At 42.9% G+C, this 26,677-nt stretch overlaps 1 protein-coding gene across 2 annotated transcripts in view; it reads left to right on the top strand.

The window, feature by feature from the left end:
• FIBCD1 (fibrinogen C domain containing 1) overlaps window positions 1-15,333 on the top strand; it is a 503,247-nt gene extending 487,914 nt beyond the window's left edge. For both annotated transcript variants that reach the window (XM_082263080.1, XM_082263081.1), the window contains exons 7-8: window positions 6,253-6,432; window positions 15,001-15,333. In XM_082263080.1, the coding sequence (XP_082119206.1) occupies window positions 6,253-6,432; window positions 15,001-15,260 (440 nt within the window). In that variant the 3' untranslated portion in view covers window positions 15,261-15,333. The remainder of the gene's footprint in view (window positions 1-6,252; window positions 6,433-15,000) is intronic.
• Window positions 15,334-26,677: the final 11,344 nt, after the last annotated feature.

Below are 26,677 nucleotides of genomic sequence, written 5' to 3'. Positions count from 1 at the left end.
TGTCACTGGTCCACCCCAAAAGTGTTAAAAAATGTCAGTTAGGGGACCAATCTGTCCGCTGCAATGTCACAGTCCCGCTAAAAAAAAAAACACAGATCGCCGCCATTACTAGTAAAAAAAAAAAAAAAAAAAAAGACATAAATCTTTTGCCTAGATTGTAAGCGCAATAACTTTTGCGCAAACCACACAAAATACACTGATTGGGATTTTTTTTTTTTTTTTTATCAAAAATTTGTAGCAGAATACAAATTGGCCTAAAAGGATGAAAAAATTGGATTTTTTAATTTTATTGGGGGTAATGTTATATAGCAGAAAGTAAAAAATATTGTTTTTTTTTTTTTCGAAATTGTCACTTTTTATTTTGTTTATAGCGCAAAAAAATAAAAATTGCACAGGTGATCAAATACCACCAAAAGAAAGCTCTGTTTGTGGGGGGGAAAAATCAATACATCATTTAACCACTTCAGCTCCAGAAGGTTTTACCCTCTTAATGACCAGGCCATTTTTTGCGATTTGGCACAAATTGTGCAGTCGTGCGATGCTGTACCCAAATAAAATTGATGTCCTTTTTTTCCCACAAATAGAGCTTTCTATTGGTGGTATTTGATCACCTCTTAGATTTTGCACTATAAATAAAAAAAGAGCGACAATTTTGAAAAAAAAAAACGCCATATTTTTTACTTTCTGCTATAAAATATTCCCAATAAAAAAATTTAAAAAATCTAATTTTTTTATCAGTTTAAGCCAATTTGTATTCTGCTACATATTTTTGATTAAAAAAAAAATTCCAAAAAAGCGTATTTTAATTGGTTTGTGCAAACGTTATCGCGTTTACAAACTACGGGATAGATTTTTGGAATTTTTATTTATTTTTTTGTTTTTATTAGTAATGGTGGTGATCTGCGATTTTTAGCTGGACTGCGACATTGCGGCGGACAGATCGGACCCCTGACTGACATTTTTTGACACTTTTTGGGGGTACCAGTGACATTTCTACAGTAATCACTACAGTAATCAGTGCTAAAAATATGCACTGTTACTGTACTAATGACACTGGCAGGGAAGGGGTAAACACTAGGGGTGATCAAAGGGTTACGTTTGAGCCTAGGGGAGTGTTTTCTAACTGTATGGGGGAGGGACTTGTGAAATGATCACAGAGACCTGTGATGTATGCCTAAATGTGATTACTTACTGTTTGGGGGGGGGGGGGGGTTCTGTGACAGGCACAGAGAGATCGGGGTTGCAGCTTAGCTGAAATTCCTGATCTCTCCCTGCCTGTCTGACAGAAGATTCGCCTGCTTTGTTTACATAAGCAGGCTGGTCTTCTGTCAGTTTCTCGAATTGCGGGAGGCTGGCAGCTCCTCGTGCACATCAATTAGGAGGATGGTCTATGTGGACAGCTTTACCCCAGATACCTGCATACTTAGAAGTGCCTGTTTTAATCATCAACCATGTGAGTTGCTAAATGTTGAACCTTCACTAAATGTAACCATGTAGCTACACTTAGAGGCTCCTCTCTTCTCTTTTATACTCTGTTGCAACGTGACGCTACTTGTATTTTAACCACTTAAGCCCGGAGGATTTGGCTGCTCAAAGCCCTGCCCTATTTTGCGATTCGGCACTGTGACTCTAACGGACAATTGCGCGGTCGTGCGACGCTGTACCCAAACGAAATTTACGTCCTTTTTTTCCCACAAACAGAGCTTTCTTTTGGTGGTATTTGATCACCTGTGCGATTTTTATTTTTTGCGCTATAAAACAAAAAAAGAGCAACAATTTAAAAAAAAAAAAAAAATGTCACATTCTGCTATATGACATGCTCAAAAAATGTAAAAATCAAAATTTTAACATTTTAGGTCAATTTGTTTTCTGCTACATATTTCTGGAAAAAAAAAGTGCAATAAGCGTATTTTGATTGGTTTGCGCAAAAGTTATCGCATCTACCATCTACGGGAAAGATTTATGTCATTTTTATTATGCTTTTTTTTTTCTTGTAATGACGGCAATCTGCGATTTTTTGTGGGACTGCAACATTGTGGCGGACAGATCAGACCCCTGATATTTTTGACACTTTTGGGGGAACCAGTGACATTACTACAGTAATCAGTGCTAACAATATGCACTGTTACTGTAATAATGCCATTGGCAGGGAACCCTGTGGGTGATCAAGGGATTAAATGTGAGCCTAGGGGAGTGATTCTAACTGTGGGGGGGGGCGTGGCTTATGAGATGACCATAGACACGTGATCCTATATAGAAGGATCACATGATCTCTATGATCATTCCAGGGAGAAGGACGGTCAGCTGTGTTGCCAACCGTCCTCTCTCAGCGGGGAACGATCGCGGGTGTCAGACGGCAATCGGAGCCGCCTGACACCCACAGTGGCTTCCCCGCTGACGATCGGGGGTGGGAGCGGGCCGGCAGCAGCGCGCGGTCGCCCCCTAGCTGCCACTAAGCAAGTGACGTAGACTTACGTCATTTTGCCTGTACGAGCCAGACTGCTGAAGTAAATATACTGTGAGCGGTCTGGAAGTGGTTAATGTCTGTAACCTTACTGGGCTGATTTACAATTTTCTATTTTTTTTTTTTTTTTATTGCGGCATGATTAGATTCTGTCTAAAACAGGAGAATAGGAAGCGAGGGTAAATCTAGAAGATACACAAACCGCAATAAAAACACCTTGTGAGGAAGGCTTAGACTCTCCATGAAAAAGTGTTGGATGAAGTTTAACATCTGTTCGTGTTAAAACAATGTCCTATTTTATTTTACACCGCCATTGCTCTTTAAAGGGTACAGTGAGGGAAAAAATTTATTTGTTCACTGCTGATTTTGTACATTTCCCCACTGACAAAAAATGATCAGCCTAAAATTTTGATGGCAGGTTTATTTTAACAGTGAGAGACAGAATAACAAAATATCCAGAAAAATGCATTTAAAAAAAGTTATGAATCGATTGAGTTATTTGAATTAAATGAGTGGAATAAGTATTTGACCCCTTCGCAAAACATGATTTAGTACTTGGTGACAAAACTCTTGTTGGTAATCACAGAGGTCAGACATTTCTTGCAGTTGGCCACCAGGTTTGCACACATCTCAGGAGGGATTTTGTCCCACTCCTCTTTGCAGAACCTCTCCAAGTCATTAAGGTTTCCAGGCTGTTTGGTAACTCGAACCTTCAGCTTCCTCCACATATTTTTATGGAATTAAGGTCTGGGGACTGGCTAGGCCACTCCAGGACCTTTTGGTGCTTCTTCTTCAGCCACTCCTTTGTTGCATTGGCTGTGTGTTTTGGGTCATTGGCATGCTGAAATACCCATCCACGATCCATTTTCAATGCTCTGGCTGAGGGAAGGAGGTTCTCACCCAAGATTTGATGTACATGGCCCCGTCCATTGTCCCTTTGATGCGGTGAAGTTGTCCTGTCCCCTTAGCAGGAAAACACCCCAAAAGTATAATGTTTCCACCAATGTTTGAGGATGGGGGTGATGTTCTTGGGGTCATAGGCAGCATTCTTCTTCCTCCTCCAAACACAGCGAGTTGAGTTGATGCCAAAAAGCTTGATTTTGGTCGCATCTGACCACGACAGTGTCACCCAGTTCTCCTTTGAATCATTCTCCTTTGAATCATTCAGATGTTCATTAGCAAACTTCAGAAGGGCCTGTACATGTGCTTTTTTTAGCAGGGGGACCTTGCGGATGCGGCAGGATTTCAGTCCTTCACGGCGTAGTGTGTTACCAATTTTTTTCTTGGTGACTATGGTCCCAGCTGCCTTGAGATTATTGACAAGATTCTCCCGTGAAGTTCTGGGCTGATTCCGCACCATTTTCATGATCATTGAAACTCTACGAGGTGAGATCTTGCATGGAGCCGCAAACTGAGGGAGATTGACAGCTATTTTGTGTTTCTTCCATTTGTGAATAATCGCACCAACTGTTGTCACCCTCTCACCAAGTGGCTTGGCGATGGTCTTGTAGCCCATTCCAGCCTTGTGTAGGTCTACAATCTTGTCCCTGACATCCTTGAACAGCTCTTTAGTGTAGGGCAGGGGTGTCAAAATTCCTTCTCGGCCTTTTGGCTAAGATCAAGTGTAGTATCTGTTCTTATCAGTTGGTATGGAACCTGATGGTTAGTATCGGTGGGGGCCGAAATGAACCAGGGCGCTCCAGAACTACCGGGGGACTGGGAAGTAAGCCACACCAGAGAAAGCCGGATGGGTCCATTGCCTTCTGATTTGAATGGGTCCGCCCCTATCAGTTTGAAGGGAGCAAGAAAACCAGCTTGTCCGACTAGTTAGTACTGCTCCTGGATGTGACGGATGGCGGTGGGAGGGCCTTTCCTCCTGGGTTAAAATCTGGCCTTGCAAAAGGCTTGTCCCCAGTTGAAGGCAGGCTCACCCTAAGCTTTCCAACGTTCTGATGCCTCCTGGTAGGATGGGCTACACTGGGTCTGGCCTTGGGCCGAGATAGAAAAAGCCCGTGGTGTACGTGCCCCTGGGGGTGGCAGCCCAGGGGTGCCTTAATTCTCACTGGTGAGGGGCAGCTTGGTCACTGCACCACACACACTTTTTCCGCACCTGCCTCTTGGGCTAGGCCTTTTGGCTTCGACCAGAGGAATTTTTATTTTCCGGCCGGAAGGCCTGCCTTTGTATTTTCACATTGGCACTAATTCACCTCTCCACTTCCCCTTCCCCACCTTTTGTTTGTGTGTGATTTTTCTTTGTAGTTTGTCACTTCACTATCACCTTTTTTTCTCTGCACGACTTGTAGGGTGTGGGTCCTCGGGCCCAGCCTTGAGTCTTGGGAGGGGGTGGATATGGCCTTTTGGCTTAGTTCGCCCTCTCTCATGGGGTCTCCCTTCGGGGGAGCCCCACCTAGTACTTGGGGTGGGCTGTTTCGGCAGTCCCCCTGGAGAACGGGGTCAGTCTGGTTTCGGCCAGACAGACCATAAGTACCTTATATCAGGAGTCTTGTGCCCCGGGGGATCGAGGTTAGGGTCCTACCTCTTCGGAGGGAAGACCATCCTTTCGCACACCCTGTGCACTTTTTGTGTTCTCACGTTTGCGTGTGTGCACTTTTTTATGCACCGGGTGTAAGTCTTTTGAGTGTGTTTCACACGCCACGGGCTTAGAAAAAAAAAAAAGGGGGTGTCAAACTCAATTTCATCAAAGGGCCAGTTGGATCTGGGGTGCGCTACATACAGAGTGCAGATTACAGGAGTGCAATATGTACAGAGTGCAAGGTTTAGGGGTGCGTTATGCACAACATGCAACCCACCTCCCCAAAGCTTTCTCGCATTTCTCTCTCCTACCAGGCCCGGCTCTTGTACTTACCTGCTTAGGCGGCTCTGCCTTGCCTTGCAAAAAGGTTGCTTTTTCACTGAGATTCTCGAGATCTGTCCCTGCCATGAGTGTGTGCAGGGATCTGTCACTTCCGGGGGGCCGCTGTGCTTCAAACTGACAGCAGGGAGCGGAGGGCCAGAGCTGGAGGGGGTGGAATGGGGTTCCACCATGTTCCAACTGAAAAATAGGGTGGGAGGGCCACTTGACAAGGCCTGGAGGCCAGATTCGGCCTGCGGGCCTTGTGTGACATGTGTGGTCTAGGGCAGTGGTCCTCAACCCTGGTCCTCAGGGCCCACTAACAGGCCAGGTTTTCAAGATAACTGAAATACATCCCAGGTGATATAATTTGCTGCTCAGTGATTGCAGTACTCTAGTCTGCATCTCCCCAAGGTAATACTTAAAATCTGGCCTGTTAGTGGACCCTGAGGACTGCAGTTGAAGACCACTGGTCTAGGGCATGGTGGAGAGATTGGAATCTAATTGATTGATTGCTTCTGTGGACAGGTGTGTTTTATAGAAGTAACAAGCTGAGATTAGGAGCACTCCCTTTAAGAGAGTGCTCCTTAATCTCAGCTTGTTACCTGTATAGAAGACATCTGGGAGCCGGAAATCTTGCTAATTGACAGGGGATCAAGTACTTATTTCACTCATTAAAATGCAAATCAATTTATAACTTTTTTGAAATGTGTTTTTCTGGATATTTTTGTTGTTATTTTGTCTCCCACAGTTCAAATAAACCTACCATTAAAATTATAGACTGATCATTTCTTTGTCAGTGGGCAAACATACAAAATTAGCAGGGGATCAAATATTTTTTTCCCTCACTGTAACCCTTCATAAAATTAAACTTGTGCAGTCATGCATCACATTCAGAAAGTATGGTTCTCATTTTCCTCTTCTCCTTCCCTTCTAGGCTTACAGAGGCTTTACTTATTGACTATGCAAACACATTACCAGCTCCGCATTGACCTGGCTGACTTTGAAAACGCTACAGCTTACGCTCAGTACAACACGTTTGGCGTTGGTCTGTACTCTGTTAACCCTGAAGAAGATGGGTACCCTCTCACGGTGTCGGACTACTCAGGAAACGCAGGTAGGTGCTTGGCTCATGTATGTGATGGATGGTACGAATTCCACAAAATAAGGGGCTACCTAAAAAAAAGAAGAAAAAAAAATGTTAAGTATGTCTAAAACCAAAACTCTTTTTTACTTTTGATAGCATAGGGAAGGGCAAGTAACCCGGTCAGGTCTTTTTTTTTTGCTATCTGTGCACTACTGGAAAGATTTCCCTTAATTTCCTGTCTCAGAGACCCAACAATAAGTGAGAGGAAACCTCGACAGATGGAGAACATACCCTCTCTTAGACAGTTGAGGAAAAGTAGAAAAATAGCACTGGACCCATAAGATTCATGAAAGTAATCGGGTTCCCAAGCAGGCTGTTTCTACACCGCCAAAGGATCTTCATGGTCTTCTTGGTTTGTAGTGTTATGTACCAAAAATGTAAACTTAAGCACCAGAGCAAAGGTCCAAATAAAAGTGAGGGGGACAATCCAAAGAGAAATCCAACACGTTTTAGGGCTCCAAAAATGCCGCTTCATCAGGGCTTTATTTAAAGCAATGTGAATGTACTAGGAATGTTAACCACTTCCGGACCGCCCGCCGCAGTTTTAGGTCGGTAATTTTACGTTAAATACTGGTGTTATGGCAGCAGATAGCTGCCATAATGGGTACTTTCTTACAGGGCCGGCGGTCCTCTTTCACATAAAAGTGGTCCCAGCGGCGTGATTTGCAGCGGGATCACTTTTATGGGCGTCGGGAGAGGTGCTCCCCTGGCCCCCCAAGCCGCCGCCACTTCCCGGTCGCTTTCCCCGCTTATCGGAGCCGTCGGTAGTGGGGAAAACAATCCGGTCTGTCTATGTCCCAGGCTGGAAGTCGAGTGAGGGCAAGATGGCCCCCCACTCGACTCTATGGCCTTGGAGGACCAGAGCGAAGTCATACGTCACTTACTCCCAATGGCCTTAACCACTTGCCGACCGCCGCACGACTATCTATGTCGGCGGTCAGCCCCTCACAGGCAAACTAACGTAGGTCTACGTCGCTTGCTTGTGAGGGTCTAGGGAGCGAGCACGCGCCCACGGAGGCGCGCTCCCGCTTGGTCACGGACCCCCCCGCGCGTGTGACCGGCGGACTCGATGTCCGCCGGCCACTCTGCAATCGGCGGGGGAGAGGGAGTAAGTCAGGCAGCTTGTGTAAACAAGCTGCCTGTCATTCTCCTCGGTGTAAAGACACTGATCACACGGATCTACTATGTAGATCCGTTGATCAGTGTCCTTACAGCTCAAGCAACAGCCAATCACAGTAGAAAGCACGCCCCTAGGGACACACACAGCCCCTCCCTCCCAAATAAAGTTAACCCCTTCACTACCAGTGTATTTTTACAGTAACAGTGCATATGTATAGCACTGATTACTGCAGTAATGTCACTGGTAACCCCAAAAGTGTCAAATGTCAGTCAAGGGTCTGATCTGTCCGCCCCAATGTCGCAGTACCGCAAAAAAAAATCGCAGATCGCCACCATTACGCGTTAAAAAAAAAACAACAAAAATGACAAAAATCTTTCCCTTTGTTAGTAAACGCGATAACTTTTGCGCAAACCAATCAAAATACGCTTTTTGCTATTTTTTTTACCAAACATATGTAGCATAAAACAAATTGGCCGAAAATGTTAAAAAATTTTGATTTTTACATTTTTTTGGGGGGAATTTCATATAAAAAAATGTTAAAAATATTGCTATTTTTGCAAAATTGACGCTATTATTTTGTTTATAGCGCATGATCAAAAAATCGCACAGGTGATCAAATACCACCAAAAGAAAGCTCTGTTTGTGGGAAAAAAAGGACGCCAAATTCGTTTACGTACAGCGTCGCACGACCGTGCAATTGTCCGTTAAAGTCACGCAGTGCCGAATCGCAAAATACCCCCTGGTCGTTTAGCAGCCAAATCCTCCGGGGCTTAAGTGGTTAAAGGGCCCATTTTTTTTTTTCTTGCTGAAAAAAATTCATTTTTCTTTTTTTTTTTTTTGCTTTTAAGGGTAGATGTGAGATGCGAGGTCTTTTTGACCCCAGATCTCACATTAAAGAGGACCTGTCATGCTTATTTCTATTACAAGGCATGTGTACATTCCTTGTAATAGGAATAAAAATGATCAAAAAAAATTTTTTTAAAAAGGGACAGTGTAAAAATAAAAAATACAAGGTAATAAGAAGAAAAAATTTAAAGCTCCCCGTCCCTTCGAGCTCACGCGCAGAAGCGAACGCATACGCAAGTCGCGTCCACATTTGTAAACTGTGTTCAAACCACACATATGAGGTATCGCAACTATCATTAGAGCGAGAGCAATAATTCCAAACAGGTAACCTGTAGAAATGTTTAAAGCGTCCCCTATGGAGATTTTTAAGTACCAAAAATGTTTGTCGCCATTTCCACGATCGTGTGCAATTTTAAAGCCTGACATGTTAGGCATCAATTTATTCAGCATAACATTATCTTTTACATTATAATAAAAAAAAATTTGGGGCTAACTTTACTGTTTTCTAATTTTTTAATCTAAAAAAAGTGTATTTTTTCCAAAAAAATTGCATTTGTAAGACCGCTGCGCAAATTCGGTATGACAAAGTATTTTAACAATCCCCATTTTATTCTCTATGGTCTCTGCTGAAAAATATATATAATGTTTGGGGGTTCCAAGTAATTTTCTAGCAAAAAATACTGATTTTAACTTGTAAACTCGTGTCAGAAATCGGCCTTGTCCTTAAGTGGTAAACCAGCTGCTGACAAGACCTGTGCTTGTAAATCACACTGGAAGAAAATACCATGAAAAATCCAACTCAGTTCTAGCCCATTCACAATATTTTCAGTGAAGCCCTGATATAGGGGCATTTTTTGGGCCCCTGAAATGCATTGGAATACTCTTCGGGTTGTCCCCCTGACTTTTATTGGAATAAAGTTGTATCTAGACTAGAGCTGCACGATTCTGACCAAAATGAGAATCACGATTTTTTAGCTTGGAATAAAGATCACGATTCTCTCACGATTCTCTGTGTAACAAAAAAAAAAAAATTGGGATAACTTTACTGTTACGTTTTTTTTTTATTCATTAAAGTCTATTAATTGCGTTTGAAAGACTGCTGCGCAAATACAGTGTGACATAAAATATTACAACAATCGCCATTTTATTCTGTAGGGTCTCTGCTAAAAAAAAATATATAAAATGTTTGGGGGTTCTAAGTACTTTTCTAGAAAAAAAAACTGATTTTAACTTGCAAGCAACAAATATCAGAAAAAGATCCAGTCTTTAAAAGGTTAAACTTCCTTTCTCCCTGGCAGAGGGAAGGAAAAGATACAATGTAATCATTTTTGTTTATAGTTACTGGGAGATAGCTGTTTGTCGGGAGGCTTTTTTTTTTTTTTCCACAGCTGTTCTCTCTGCTATGCAGCTATGCAAAGAATCGAGCATATCTCAGGGTTAGATCGTCAGGAGGGGTGAATCGAGATCGCGATTTTCATACGATTAATCGTGCAGCTCTAATCTAGACCTTATAGCAGTGGTGTGTAGGTAGCTTTAGTTTACACAGGAGCAGATGCCCCCATCTGAAGATTTCCCTTCATCTCCTGTTTTTGTGAGAATTGTAAATTTTGGACTTCTCATCACTTTCTGTCCCAGTGACAACAGACAGTGATAAGTACTCCAATGTATTGTAAAAATTGCCAGAATGAGCTGACAAGAACATTTGGAAGACCAGAGACAAAAAAGGAGATGTTTACACAGTTAGCCATTTAGACAATACAGTATTTCAGTGCTAGTGCATCACATCTCTTTTTGTGCTTTGTTGTCCCCTAGTCAATTCCCATCTTAAGATCACCGTCTATGTTGCAATTTGACTGTACAATCAATCTTAGATCTACCAACAACAATATAATGCAAAGAGTTGCCTGACTGGATACAAATGAATTGGATGGTTTAAGTAAACCCTTGCAGGGCTGCTGGTAAGGCAGTATAGCTAGCCCTCCTGTACTGGGCCCAGGCCCCATCAGTTCAAATAAGGGGCCCGGGAACCTGTCGAGCAGAAGGGCTTTACTGCCAAATCTTGTGCAGCGTATCTTCCTTTTTCTCCCTCTGGCTGCACTGCAGGAGGATCAGTATCTGCGCCCCCCTGTGTGCCGGTTCTCCTGTACTGGGCCCAGGCCCCATCAGTTTAAAAAGGGGGGCCAGGCACCTGTTGAGCAGAAGGGCCTTACTGCCAAATCTTGTGCAGCTTCTCTTCCTTTTTCTCCCTCTGGCTGCGCTGCAGGGAGATCAGTATCTGCGCCCTCCCCCCCCATGATTCTGCTGTCTGGGCCCCCGTGTACCCCCCTTCCCTGCCACACTGCTGGCTTCTCTCCTCTCCTGCCGGATGCTGCTACGGGCACACGGGGATTGTTTCAGGATGGAGAGTGGGAGAGGTAAATACTGTATGCCCGATCGCTCCCATTTATCACTTAAAGCGGAGTTCCGGGCACAAAATCAACCTTTTTTTTTTGTGCCCATCCGCTTAGTCTCCTTCACCTGAAAAGGAATTGTATAGTTAGGCATTTATTTTTTTTTTCACTCACCTTGTAATTGTAGATTGAAAATACTCACCTATTCTCTACTTCCTCCCTCTGTGCCGCGGCTCCGACGTCACTTCCTGTCAATGCGACGGCACCGGCCCTGCTCGTCACTTCCGGGGCGACTCCGCATTCCCTGCTAAACAGCTTCTGGGCATGCCCAGAAGCTGTGGAGGAATGCGGCGCCGCACCGGAAGTGACGAGAGGGGCCGGTGCAGGCGCATTCTGGGAGAAGAAGACACGGAAGAGGACGCAGAAAAGGATCGCGCTGGCTTCAGCTGCCCACAACAGAGATGGCAACGCTGGAGAAGAAATTTTAAAAGTGAGTATTTCTTCTTGTAGGTAAGTGCGAACCGGGACAGATCAGAGGCTAGCCATTGTGGAATGTACTAGCCCTGACTGTCCCGGGGGTATGTTCACTGAAAAAAAGTTTTCGTGCCCGGAACTCCGCTTTAAGCATTGTAAACAGTTTAATATGCTTTAGTTTGTGAACGAAAAGGAAGCCTCAGAGTGCTGCCTATTCATTCATCTCCAGCATAGCTGAGACTGCCGAGAAAGGGACTGAGGATCCATGCCCTCAATCCCTTTCTGAGGATCCATGTCCTCAATCCCTGGATCCTCAGAAAGGGACTGAGGACTAATGTCTCAAATATGAGACATCAGGGGTCGATTTAGACCCCTGATATTGCAGCAAAGACGAGGGCCTTGTCAGGTAGGCTGTACAGAGGCCCATGATTTCTAACATCAGCCCTGTTTGGTCAAGGAGATTGTTTAAAGAGTGTATAGTAAGATTGTAACTGGTATGGTGATCTTTTAAGAATGCTCAGAGGGGCTGACAAACATTTGGTATCTGCATCTAAGTCTAATGTTGATTGATTGGAACCAAGAAATCTATGTGCCCCAAGAATATTTCCAAGTGCCCTAGGTGGAATGATCAGAACACACAGAGAGGGTAAATCTCCCAGTCGGCACACGGCAATAATAACTCCACAGGAACATGTACCATTCTAGATGGCAAAAAACATGCTCTATAATAACGATGGATTCTATGCAGTCTACTCTGTTGACCTGTCTATGGAATGGCCACTGTTGCGTCCTGTGATCTAAGTTGTTGTATTCTTATCTGTGTGAAAATTGCAAGCTAAAGAGTGCCCTCACTATATCAAAAACTAAAAATAACATTTTGGATTTAGCTATATTTTAGATGTATTTTTTACTTTCAAGCAGACTTGTATAAAGTACTCGAAATTTCTACTTGAGTAAAAGTACAAGTGCTCGATCAAAAAATTACTTGAGTAGAAGTGGAAGTGCTCGCAGAAAAAGTTACTTAAGTAGAAGTACTAAAGTATTCAACATTTTTTTTACTTAAGTATTGCAAGTAGTTTTTTCAAAAAATTTGCTACTTAAGTACTAAAAGTAAAAAGTACCAGTAGTTTTGAAAAAAAATTTCTACTCAAGTACTGAAAGTAGAAGTACAAGTACTGTGTTAAAGAAAGAAGTCAAAAGTATGAACATCATATTGTTTTTATTATTTCAAATGATTTATTCAAATGATTAACCTGTGTTTGTTAGTAGTTTCTTGATGCACTTTAAGCGCTGTAGCACCATTTATTTGTTTGTTTCATATTTTCTTTTTATTGGAAAGATTTGGTATAGCAGCTTTTATTATACACAGCCTTTATTTTCCTATGCGCTGATTTACAAATGACATTATACACATTTTTTTGAGCTTTATGCAACCTGCCATCTACTGTTCTGGCAGTGGTAGTTTTTTTAAAAGTAACGAGTAACTATGCAGCACAAAAAAAAAATACTTGAGTAGAAGTATCGAAATCATCGAAAAAATGTAGTGAAGTAAAAGTAGAAGTAGGAGAAAAAAATTCTACTCTAGGAAAGTACAGATACCGCATTTCCGTACTTAAGTACAGTACTTAAGTAGTTCTACTTCGTTACTATACATCTCTGCTTTCAAGTAATAGCAAGGATGTACATCAGCAATGAGTTTCCCACATAGACAACTGCTGATCAGGTGTTTGCTGCATTTTGAAGGAACAGCTCTAAAGCCTCGTACACACGCACAGATTGTTGGCCGACCGATCGGCCGTCTTTTGTCCAGTATTGTTTGTTGGTTGAAATGTGCTCTAGACTTGCACTGGACTTTTGTTGGCCAACAAAAACCAACTTCAGAAGTGATGTCATGTGCTGGTTGACTTTTCGTGTGTTTTTTCTTCTCTGAGCATGCCCAGTCTTGCTCATCTGATTTTTGTCTGCCGAAATCAGTACTGACTGAGGAACAATCGGCCGTTCTGTTGTCGGCCAACAAAAATGTTATAGCAGGCACACCAGATTTTTTTCGGCTGAAAACTCGCAGTTAGTTGTCGGAAGCATCATACTAACAAGCCTACAATCGGCCGATCGGACGTTGGCTGACAATTTACGGCCAACAATCTGTGCGTGTGTACGGGGCTTAAGACCGCTATAACAATTGAGGAACAAGCCTTAGAAGGCCATTGCTTTTAATCTTGGAGCGGCTTTGTGAATGTCGAGGCTTTGAGAGTTGTATCTAACCACTGACACTATCTGCAAGAAAGCTGTATGATTTTCCGGTGGTTCTGCGAGTTTCCTCGCAGCCTATTAAAAATAAACTGACTATATGACTTTATTGTAGATATCAGATTGTAAGCTCCTTCAGGGTTGACTTGCACAAAGCTTTCTCCAAGGCCTCCCCTAGAACTGAGGCTTTTATCTAATTCCTCGAAGGAATGCGTGCAAAGTTACCCGAAAACTGCCAAAAATAATTAAAAAATACACATTCAATGAATGTAAGAATGGAGGATAACATGCCAAATGTTTATCAATTGCTGAAAATTTTTCAAAATCTCTAGCCCTGCACAGCCAGTCACACAGCATTTCCTTCATACATTCCAATGCAGAAAACAATCGTTATTTTTGATGTTTTAGTAAGGGCTTGATAACTTGGATGCAGTAGGGAATCATGGAATGCCAAATTTGAAAAATGTCCAGAACTATGAAGAAAGGGACACTTCCACCATATTTACAAAAAGTCCTCTATTTCCCTCCTCCTGCAAAAACTTTGTATTCAAAGCACAGCACCTGCTGCTCACTCCTATGGGAACTAGCAGGATGTTACTAGTTCAGCAAAGGCCTATTATAGACAGGAACTCTCAGTCCCTTGACAAAGTAGTACAATGTGACTGAACAGCATGATGACACTCCACCTCCTGCTTCCCTGTGGCCACTGATCCCCCCCCCCCCACCCAGTAAGGGATCCCTCAAAAGCCTCTCCTCAACACTGCTTCTCCATCATCCACCTGACTCCCCCTGCGGGAATGGCCCAAGTCTATTTGTGGGGTTGTCTCAGTACCCTGCCAGCCCACAGCTGAGGATTGGCTGAGGCCTCAAATATTCATAGCAGGCTCCTCCTAACCCCCTCCCTCTAGTTCTAGAAGATTCTCCAGCTTTCCAGACACCAGGGGGAGGCACCAGAGAGCTGCCAGGAGGAGTCACCCAGCCCTGGGCTCTAGTAACCCTGACCCAATTCAATGACTCAGGTTATTGCTGGCCGGAATATGCTTTTACATACTTTTAACACTAGTAGCACACACTAGAGAGTGCTACATATGTGATAATGGGATGCTTTATTAAGTCATTTCAAAGAACACATACCAGCCGAGTAGTCAACTAACTTTTTGTATTGCTCAAGGGCTATGGCAGGATATTAGTTCTTCTAACACAGGCCATACACTTAGCATTTTGCAAAAGCAAACCATAAGTATTTTTCATCAATGGTTTTTGAAAAACCAATTGGATTCAACTCCAAAAACCATATAATTGGTAAAACCATGTACCACCACCCCTTACCCTCCTTCTTCACAAAAGTACCAATATGTAGAAACCATAGAAATTATTTAATGCATTCACCTTATTTTTCTACTTTACAAATCAAGTTGACCTTGAATTTCATAATGGTGCCCCTCTTTTCTTGCCTCCTAGGGGATTCCTTTGGAAAGCACAGTGGAATGAAATTCACCACCAAAGACATGGACAACGACCATTCCGAGAATAACTGCGCCAGCTTTTACCATGGAGCCTGGTGGTACCGCAACTGCCACACTTCAAACCTGAATGGGCAATATCTTCGTGGGCACCATGCTTCCTATGCTGATGGCATTGAGTGGTCCTCCTGGACAGGTTGGCAATATTCACTCAAATTCACAGAGATGAAGATTCGCCCCTTACGAGAAGACAAGTGATCTTCTCATTGTTTCTTTACCGGGGGGGCTTTTTAAGGGAGAAATGCTAACTTGCACTCACTTATTTGGGTGGGAAACAAAAAAAAAAAAAAGCAAAGACTTTTCAGCACTTTTCAAAGCTATTGCACAAATAAATGTGTTAGTGCTGAGTCTCTGAATATACTGTAAAGATGACATATTGGAGTTTGCCAGGATAATTCAACAATGAACCTTGGAGAACTGGACACACAAAAAAAATGGAGATTTTTTGACGACTAAAAAACAGCATAATACTAAAGTGCCGTTCTACCAACATCTCTGGTTGCACTTCATTGTCTCTCAGACAATTCCCATGTTGAGAAAGGAGGGACTTATTAAGACACAAACATTTGGTATTTACGTGCAAGTCCAATGTTGACTGGAACCAAGACATCTATGTGCACCAATTATATTTCTCAGTGTCCTCGGTGAAAAGTTTTTTTGTTTTTTTTTTTAATACAGTGTTAGTAGCCAAGATCACCCCGTAATTGCTGCCACACATTGCCTTCCTCTGTGTTCCTGGCATCCCTTCGTTGACAGATGAGTGAAGACTTTGTTGAGCCTTCCGACTATAAAATTTTCTCCTCACGCTGCGTTTGGCATTAATGGTCCTCCCCGCGGTACCTGTCATTTGTTTCTGCTATTATTATTTTTTGGTGACTAGTGGAGTTGGAATTATTTCATGTTTACACCCCTGCAACATTCTCTTCGACACAGCTGCCTTGTCTCTGATGTCCGCTTGATTATTTCAACGCAGCAACAGACTTTGGAATGCTGCGTCTTCTGTCAGACAAGATGACCTAGATGTTCATGTGGCGTGTGGGTGGAAAGGCAAAACATGTTCTGGCACAAGGCTGTGTAGGGTAGGAAAATGTGAGGTGCCAAGCCAAAAAGATTTTGTGATAAATATTTGATTCTTAAATTTCTGGTTTATAAGTTTTTTAGAATTCTTTTTGAAAACTGTGCACACTTTTTGTCCAAGATAAATGTGTTTTGGTGAGGACTAAGTTTGATGACTATGGTTTTAAAGCATCTTAAGCAGGTGTATCCAAAGTGACATGGCAGAATCATGTTTACATAGCACAGATAAGCATCAAATATTCATAGCAGTCCCTGGGCAAACTTAATCATGGAAATTTAAGCACACTCTAGACCAGGCATGTCCAACCTGCGGCCCAGTACCCCAGGCAATGTGGCCCACTGCCCCCTGACAATTTTTTTTTTGCTGGGGAGGAAGGAAATCGGGTCGGGGGCATGGCCATAGCGGCTTCCAACTAATGGTAGGCAGAGGCTGCCTTGGAGGGGAGGGGGGGGGGGGGTTGAGCATGTGGATTCCTTCTGACTCCTGCCACCATGACCACTTCAAATCACTGAAGTGGTCATGGTGGTTAGAGTGTTCCTTTAATATCTCTTAGAAGAAGTAAATAAACCTCCATATACTGATTCCATTTCATTTGATCATCCTCTAGTTGTGTTAAATTAGTGCGGGGGGGGGGGGGGGTGCGGCCGCGCGGGAAGGGCGTGGCGGCATTTTATTACTTATATACCTTAACTAACTATAGTATATATTTTATATGCGGCCCGACAAAATTTATCTACACTCAATGTGGCCCAGAGAAGCCAAAAGGTTGGACACCCATGCTCTAGACCAGGGGTGTCAAACTCAACTTCATAGAGGGCCACATCTGCATTATGATTGCCCTCAAAGGGCCGGTTGTATCTCAACCCACTTACATCAGATGTCAAGAGTCCCCCACCACCCCCACCCTTTACATCAAAGTGCACCCCCTTACCTTGTGTTGATGCTGGGAAGAAGCTTGGAGCAGAGCTAGGAAAGTGAAGGGTCTGGGGGAGGCCCAAAGGAGGGCTAGAGCTCTACTGAACCTCTAGGAGAGGTGTGAGGGCCACATGAAATGGCCTGGAGGGCCGGATTCGGCCCGCGGGCCTTGTGTTTGACACATGTGCTCTAGACCATTTCAGTCAGGAATCGAGGAACACTTCAACATGCTTTTGGACTGTGGGGGGGAAAGCAAATTGAAACCAAGCAAACATTGGAAGAACATCAAGGTGTTCATGAGAACCTAGGACTGCAAGATAGTAGTCCAAACTGCTGTACCAAAACATGGTTCCCTATTGAAGTAGAACTTTTTACAAAGAAAAGTTATACATCTAAATTTCCCAAGCTGTGTAGAATGTGTGTCAGCTTGACCAGAACCTTTCTACAAAACAGAAATTCTGAAACGGCCATAAAAATATCACCTTCGATATTATCACCTCAAAGCCTGATTTGGTTTCCTAACATCTCTCTTCAGCAAACATTTCAGGCTCCTTTATGTCAGCCTGGCAGCTGTTTAATGATCAGCACAGTCTCAATTACCAAAGACGGAAGGCGATTTGTAACAAGGTGCGCTAAACATTCTCTGCTGTTCTCATTGTGGTGACGCACACGTCCTCATAATTAGTTGGTCATTTTCAAAAACAGATTAAGGTGTTGCAGTAGAAGGACTCTTAGGGGGAGGCTATTGTTTCCCAGTCACAATTACCTGCTCCTGAGGGAGCAAGCTGTTATTTTAAGGGACATCAATAAACCCCCAGGAGGTCCTGCACCCCATGCCTGTACAGCCAGGCAATTAGTAATGAGCTTGATTCGTGTGGCTTCCTTCGTGAAATCATTAGCATATTTCAAGCAGTTTATCTTTTCGCTACCTAGGCTGTGGCGGCCAGCATCGTAAACAAGCGTTTTGTAAATTAAGAGGAATCTAGGCGTATATAACCTAGAAGTTAATGGACCGTGACAAAGTTTGGTTGGTTATGCCCGGAAAGTGGCATTAACAGTCTGTTCATTAAAGCTGCTAGCTTGGCATTGGTGAACCATTCTTCTTCCCCTCCTTTCTTTTTGACGTGTTGAATGATTTTGCTTTTAATGTCTTGGTTAAATGAGCATGAAGTCTTCTCGTTTGTCGTGAACGAAGACATAACTCAGCAGGAACACCTGAGCTGGTGTCAGCTGCAAATCTCGAAAATGAAGATCAGGTGCAAAGAGAGGAGAGGTCTCTTCGGGCCTGGACGTAAACTGGGAGAAAGGTTTGAGGAGAGGGGATTGAAGAAAATATGTGGGGAGGCAGCATTTATGGTGGAGGGGGGGGGGAGATGGAGAAGGGAAGCGACACAGATGGGAAGAGAGAGGCAGATGGAAAAGGCACTCGATGTGACAAACATAGAGAACTATAGAGGAGGAGATGCACAGATGGAAGAAGTGGAAAAGAAATATGGAGAAGGGAAGATAATGAACAAAATAGGCTTTGAAATAATATTATTACAGAGCATTTTGAATAATAATACTACTAATAATAATAATGTAAAAGGCAACTCAGGCTATGGTCATATTTAAAAATCATAAGACTCAAGAGGCTTAAAGAAAAGGGACAAGTTAGGTTGCCAAAAATGAACCAAACCGTAGATATCCATCTGTTCATCAATATTACTGATGAAGTTACTAGAGGCATAGCTTTAGAGGTCTACACTACCTCAATACAAAGGCACAGGAGGAAGGCTGATTGGTAAGTATTTTTTATTCTATAATCTTTTATTCTTGCCCATTTTTACCATTTAAATCAAGAATGTGGGTGTTGGGTTGGGTTATGTGAATGAAATCCATTACAGTCTTAATGAAGACTGTAACGGATCAACCCCCCCCCCCCACCCCGACCGGGCACCTCCGTTGACGGATACTCCTAGTGCTTCCCGTGGGCTCCAAGCACTCCGCCAGACACCATAACTGCCTCAGACCCCACGAACCACCGCAGCTTGGTTAGGGTCTCGCTGTCTCTTACCCACCCTGGACCTACGACAAGGCTCCAGGTTCCCGTGGGCAAACCTCTCTTTCCCCAGAGAGTGCAGCAGAACAAGCTCTTACACGAGCTTAGAGCTTATCCAAGGGAGTATGGAGGACATAGCAATCCCTTGTAGCCGATTCCCCCAATAAGAGACAGGACTCTAGATTGAGGGTAAAATATATCTCTTTATTGAACAAGAAACATACTTTTATACAGTTTTCCCCCACAAGGTTACCGCCCAGGTGGACCTTGTTGAGAACAGGCCCTGACATTCACAATCCAATGAAAACAGAGTTTTACACTCCCATATAGTGTACACATATACATCCCATAATAAGTGTATCTTAAGACAGACAGAACAAGAGAGGTCATTAATATTTAACAATGAGACAGGTAAACTTTAAACACAATACACATTCCATTTCAATACACAAACAATAGGGAAGCCTGTCTGGCATGCAGGGACATGGAATACACACATCTAGGAGTCAGACTTCATGGCAATTGTCTATAACAGTCTAAGTCTCCCAGTGTAAAATAGGATTAAATCTTCATATTTCTATATGAAGATATTGCTGACAAATATTGCTGTCCCATCTGAAGCAATTCAAACCATTAAGTATCTGCTCCTCACCTCCAGTGACGGTGGATACCGTCACAAAGACTCAATTTGAACTTTGGACATACAGCTAAGTGCATAGTTGAAATACATGAAATTGTACTACTGACAAAACTGAAGGATATGTAATTTCCTCCAGTTTTTCTGCGATGCCGCCACCCCTGCCGGATAGCATAGCCAGGTCTCGGACCTCCATTGCAGTTGCAACAGGATCTGGGCACCCTCAGTTTCTGGCTAAATAAGGAAGGAGAAGCAGCAAATGGAGGTGGTTATCCCTCTGCTCACTCCTCTTTTCAGCAGGTTTTACGGCCAGCACATGTTGTGATCCTGATTAGCTACATTTTAATGAATATATAACTGCATTCGAGTCGGTTTACACTAAGGCGACACGACTCTGCACGATTTCGGGGGCGACTTGTGCATTACCATGCACCACGACTTCGGAGCGACTTGCAGGGACTTCACATAATGGAAGTCTATGCAAGTCTCTCCGAGGTCGCCCCGAAGTAGTACAGGACCCTTTTTCTAAGTCGGAGCGACTTGTGTCGCTCCTATTAGAACGGGTCCTGTAGCGGTCAATGGACCGCGAGGGAGGGCGACTTGTCAGGCTGACAAGTCGCGGCAATGTGAACCGACTCTTAATCAGTGTGGAACGTGAAAAACAATGGCCGTGATGCATGCAAGGCTTTGGGATCCTTCATGTCAGGACAGCAGATGTTACATACAAAATGTTCAAACTTATGCAGATGCCTTTTAATGACTCCTAGGCCTGTATATATTTCTACGTCTTTTAAAAGCCTGAGCAGATGCAAGAAATGTTTGGCTTAAACTGAGGTTAGGGCTAAGAGCTTGACGATAAGGCTCTTTGAAACGGCTTTCCTCTTAATCATCTTGGACAGAGACAAGTGATAGATTATGACTGTGACACCTAGGCCTAGAGAACGAAGAGATGATTTGTTTGGTCTTTTTGCCCATTTTCTTTTTTCTTAACACTCGACACCTCAGCTAGTGACAGCTGTTCAAAATGGCAGGGAAAAAACGAATCAGGAAAAAGATTGGGACTCCTAGGCCAGTTTGTTATTTCTACAGTCAGATCACATACTGCATAACCAAGACATGGCTGACCAAAAATGGCGGCACGGCTTAGGGACCAAGACGAAGCTCCTACAGACCTACAGCGGTTCCTTGATTATCCCCCAGACTGTAAATTGCCTACGCATTCTTTAATTGGTGAGCTTCATCTATACATCGCACAACAAATTAGAACTATAATGGATGATACCACCAAGGATTTTGCAATGGTTTCTGAAAAATAAATCTAGCAGGTTTTTTTTTTAATACACAGTATTACATGTGTTTTGAGGATTTTTCAAATTAGGTGAAAATGATTTTGTGCAAATAAAAGGTATGTTGACAGATACATGACGTATTGCAGTATGTGTGTACCGTGTTTTTTTTCCTCTCTCACTGTGATGCATAATTAGATTTCCGTGTAATCGAGTGTTGCTATGACTAAAGTAATACATCCCATCTGTGGTTGAAAAGTAGAAAATTAAGTCATCTGTAGAATCAACCAAAGCAAAGCATGCTGGAAGTTACTGTTCTCTAGGACAGTTTGTGTTCAGTGGTCTGCAACACACCAGGCAAAATATTTCCAATTTTATACAGTATTTCACAAAAGTAAGTACACCCTTCACATTAAAGCCCCGTACACACGATCAGATTATCGAACGATCTGTCGTCCGTTTTTTGTGGCATGCTAGTCTGATGTGGAAAGTGAAGAAGTTATTTTCATACGAATTTTCCTGTACGACAGAATTCTACTTCATAAGCGATGTCATGTGTTGGATTGCTTTGTATGTGGTCTTTCGTCTCTGAGCATGCCTTGTCTTGCTCTTAAAATTTTTTTCCGTCGAAATCTGTACTAATGAGACGAAAATCAGACGTTGTATTACGGACGACAAAAATTTTATAGCCTGCACATCAGGATTTTGTCAGTCGGAGTCGGCTGTCGAAAGCACCATACTAACAATCCGAAAATCGGCAGATCGGTCGTTGGACGAATTTTCCCTACAGATTTTCTTATTGTGTGTACGGGCCTTAAGACTCTTGGACCTACATCTCAAGGATTATAACATTCAGGGGTATGTGAGATAATTGCCTCCACACACACCTACACAGGTTAAACTGGATGGACTGTTGTCTTTATTCAACCTCAACTACTATGTAAAATTTTTGTAAATATTTTATTCTATCTTTTCATGTGACAACACTGAAGAAATGACACTTTGCTACAATGTAAAGTATTGAGTTTACAGCTTGTATAACAGTGTAAACTTGCTGTCCCCTCAAAATAACTCAACACACAGCCATTCATAAATCAAAAATGTATAATAATCAGCGCAAAACCACAATATTAAAAACAAAAAATAAAGGCAGCAAGCAATCAGTGTTAACACATTGCACCAGTGAATATAAAATCAATATTGATGCGCCAAAGTGACTCAAATCATAAAAAATTAATCAAATATGATGAAAAATCAGTTAGAGTGGTAAATCAATATTGTGAATCATGCAAACAAATCACAAAAAAATGTTAATAGATGACACTGTGAAATAGATAATCTCAATAGTGATGAAGTCACATGACGCAACGCGTACGGGGAAGGAGCCTACTCGCCAGACATCAGACCTAGGAAGGTCTTGCCTCTTACACGCTGTCAGCTGTATCTAGCCCGCACTGTCTGAAGTGCCTGCCTTTGTAAGTGCCATAGTTGCTTTTTTTAAATAAAAGTTTAATACTAAGAGCATTAGATCCCTCTTCCTTTCTTTTGCCTGAGTGTCACCATGTACTGAAGGCTGGCTCAGGGGAGGTTGGAGATTTGAAGAGGAAAGACAGGCAGTCCATTTACCAGTGATGCATTTATGACTCTGTACGAGTCTATCCCTGAGGTGAGCTGCTATAAGAGCACCAGTCACGGAGAGCACTGTTCTGGAGTGGTGTGAAGCACTATTTCACTGTTTTAACATTTCACAGGAGAATTGATTGGGACATTTGGAACACCCTTTGTTGTGTTTAAGGATTTGGTTTGGGAAACAGCCATTCATGTCTAAACCGCTGGCAACAAAAGTGAAAATGTCCAAATTGGGCCCAAGTATCCATTTTCCCTCTCCAGTGTCATGTGACACGTTAGTGTTACAAGGTCTCAGGTGTGAATGGGGAGCAGGTGTGTTAAATTTGGTGTGATCACTCTCACTCTCTCATACTGGTCACTGGAAGTTCAACATGGCACCCCATGGCAAACTCTCCGAGATCTGCAAAAAAGATTTATTGCTCTACATAAAGATGGCCTAGGCTAGAAGATTGCCAAGACCCTGAAACTGAGCGGCAGCACGGTGGCCAAGACCATACAGGGGTTTAACAGGACAGGTTCCACTCAGAACAGAAATTCCAAGTGATCCACAGGAACCAGATCTCAGACGGACTCCGTATGTTGAATGGATCTCCTCAGTGTTGAGTGATCATGTGAAATGAAATAAAAAACGCCATAGCGTAAAACCACAAACAAATAAATGTAACACCCCAAGTGATGGGAATATCAGAAAGGTGCTGTAGTAGTGATAGTAAAGAACATAGACACCTCCAATCCTGTGAATATACTCCTTACCAGAGTAATAGAAAAATATTGCAGAAACAAATAGTGTAGAGGACCTCCCCCAATAGGACTGCAGCTTACCAAAAGGAAAGTAAATAGAGCACATAGATCCCAATCGTGTCGCCGAAGAGGGCTGACATACATATGCCCTTACCAGCTCCAAAATGATAAAAGGCAGAAAAATTCCAATGGGAACACTGATACAGGCTCAGCATACAGATGGTGATGTTCCCATTGGAGGCGCCTGGTTTGGAATATCTAGACACCAGCATTTGGAGTTTTGCTCGCAGCGGAAGTGCTTAGGCGAATCAGGACCTTTTTCTGCCTTTTATCATTTTGGAGCTGGTAAGGGCATATGTATGTCAGCCCTCTTCGGCGACACGATTGGGATCTATGTGCTCTATTTACTTTCCTTTTGGTAAGCTGCAGTCCTATTGGGGGAGGTCCTCTACACTATTTGTTTCTGCAATATTTTTCTATTACTCTGGTAAGGAGTATATTCACAGGATTGGAGGTGTCTATGTTCTTTACTATCACTACTATAGCACCTTTCTGATATTCCCATCACTTGGGGTGTTACATTTATTTGTTTGTGGTTTTACGCTATGGCGTTTTTTATTTCATTTCACATGATCACTCAACACTGAGGAGATCCATTCAACATACGGAGTCCGTCTGAGATCTGGTTCCTGTGGATCACTTGGAATCTTTGGGCCTATTTATCATTAGCCTTTGGTAAGCGGTACCTGTACAGAAAATTTCGTCAGACGTGCTGCTTGCCTTTATATGGACTTTATCTCTGGACTTTTTTACATCATATATGTTTTCACTATATAGCGCAACTTATATTTATACATTGTTTCTGAGGTGATAGTCACACTTGAAGTTGCTGCTTACAATCTCTTTGGTTTAGCGCAGTTGTTTACTTTTTTTGTTTTTTTTTGTCCACTCAGAACAGGCCTTGCCATGGTTGTCCAAAGAAGTTGAGTGCACATGCTCAGCGTCATATCCAGAGGTTGTCTTTGGGAAATAGACGTATGAGTGCTGCCAGCATTGCTGCAGAGGTTGAAGGGGTGGGGGATCAGCCTATCAGTGCTCAGACCATACGCCGCACACTACAGCAAATTGGTCTGCATTGCTGTCATCCCAGAGGGAAGCCTCTTCTAAAGATGATGCACAAGAAAGCCTACAGTTTGCTGAAGACAAGCAGACTAAGGACATGGATTACTGGAACCATTTCCAGTGGTCTGATCAGACAAAGATAAACTTATTTAGTTCAGATGGTGTCAAGCATGTGTGGCGGCAACCAGGTGAGGAGTGCAAAGACAAGTGTGTCTTGCCTACAGTCAAGCATGGTGGTGGGAGTGTCATGGTCTGGGGCTGCATGAGTGCTGCCGGCACTGGGGAGCTACAGTTCATTGAGGGAACCATGAATGCCAACATGTACTGTGACATACTGAAGCAGAGCATGATCCCCTCCCTTTGGAGACTGGGCCGCAGGGCAGTATTCCAACATAATGACCCCAAACACACCTCCAAGATGACCACTGCCTTGCTAAAGGAGCTGAGGGTAAAGGTGATGGACTGGCCAAGCATGTCTCCAAACCTAATCCCTATTGAGCATCTGTGGGGCATCCTCAAACGGAAAGTGGAGGAGCGCAAGGTCTCTAACATCCACCAGCTCCGTGATGTCATGGAGGAGTGGAAGAGAACTCCAGTGGCAACCTCTGAAGCGCTGGTGAACTCCATGCCCAAGAGGGTTAAGACAGTGCTGGAAAATAATGGTGGGCACTCAAAATATTGACACTTTGGGACCAATTTGGACATTGTCACTTAAGGGTGTACTCACTTTTGTTGTCAGCGGTTTAGACATTAATGGCTGTGTGTTGAGTTATTTTGAGGGGGACAGCAAGTTTACACTGTTATACCATCTGTACACTCACTAATTTACATTGTAGAAAACTGCAATTTCTTCAGTGTTGTCACATGAAAATATATAAAATATTTACAAAAATGTGAGGGGCGTACTCACTTTTTTGAGATACTGTATGCCCATTGTCAGTTTGTTAGAATTTTACATCCACTCAATTTTTTATTTTTTTTTTGAGAACTATAGCTGCAATACTACTGGACTATCTAGTATCTAGTCCTCTCCATGGTAATCAATAACATGTGATCAGTTTTTATGGGGTCTAGTAGGTACCTTGTACTTGTATAGACATGACAGACAAGAGAAAATCGGTAAAACATAATATTAATAGATTTTGTGCACTGATTTCATCTAGCAACATTCTAGTTGACCAAAAATGTCCCAGTCTGATTTGCATGCTCTTCATTAGATCTATAAACAACTATTTAGAGTAAGGGTCTTTGCCATTTGAATTGTTTAGAAAGGTCTTCAAGTTACGTGGTTTAGAAAGGGCTTCAAGTTACGTCGTTTAGAAAGGCCTTCAAGCTACGTCGTTTAGAAAGGCCTTCAAGCTACGTCGTTTAGAAAGGCCTTCAAGCTACGTCGTTTAGAAAGGCCTTCAAGCTACGTCGTTTAGAAAGGCCTTCAAGCTACGTCGTTTAGAAAGGCCTTCAAGTTACGTCGTTTAGAAAGGCCTTCAAGTTACGTCGTTTAGAAAGGCCTTCAAGTTACGTTGTTTAGAAAGGCCTTCAAGTTACGTCGTTTAGAAAGGCCTTCAAGTTACGAAGTTTAGAAAGGTCTTCAAGCTACGTAGTTTAGAAAAGTCTTCAAGCTACGTAGTTTAGAAAAGTCTTCAAGCTACGTAGTTTAGAAAGGTCTTCAAGCTACGTCGTTTAGAAAGGCCTTCAAGTTACGAAGTTTAGAAAGGTCTTCAAGCTACCTAGTTTAGAAACCCTTTTTTCTATGGCAGTGGTAGATTATCACAAGTATAAATGTTGTTATTAGGAAATGGTCTCATCCCATCAACAGCCAGTCAGCAGATTTTCTTGTCTGTGTCCAACCCAGAGGAGTCCTTGTCCTTGTTTAGAAAGGTCTTCAAGCATGTACGTCGCTTCATGGGACCGCTAGTGGGGGTGAGCACCGATTGGCGACAGGGGGAGCCAATTATGGCACTTTTCCACTGCATGGAACCGTAACGGTTCGGCACGCTTTTGTGCTTTTCCACTGCTGGTACCGCATGGTATAGGGTCGGAACGGTTCGGTACGGTACGGTATAGGTTTGCTTTTCCACTGCATGGAACCGAACGGCTCTGAAAAAACAGTACCTACTCGATTGTGGTTCCAACAGGTACCAAACTGGTACCGTATCCCACAATCCT

This window comes from Pelophylax lessonae (assembly GCF_965119305.1).
Source record: "Pelophylax lessonae genome assembly, chromosome: 7".
NCBI classification, from domain to species: Eukaryota; Metazoa; Chordata; class Amphibia; order Anura; family Ranidae; genus Pelophylax; species Pelophylax lessonae.
This window is presented reverse-complemented; position numbering and strand designations above follow the sequence as displayed.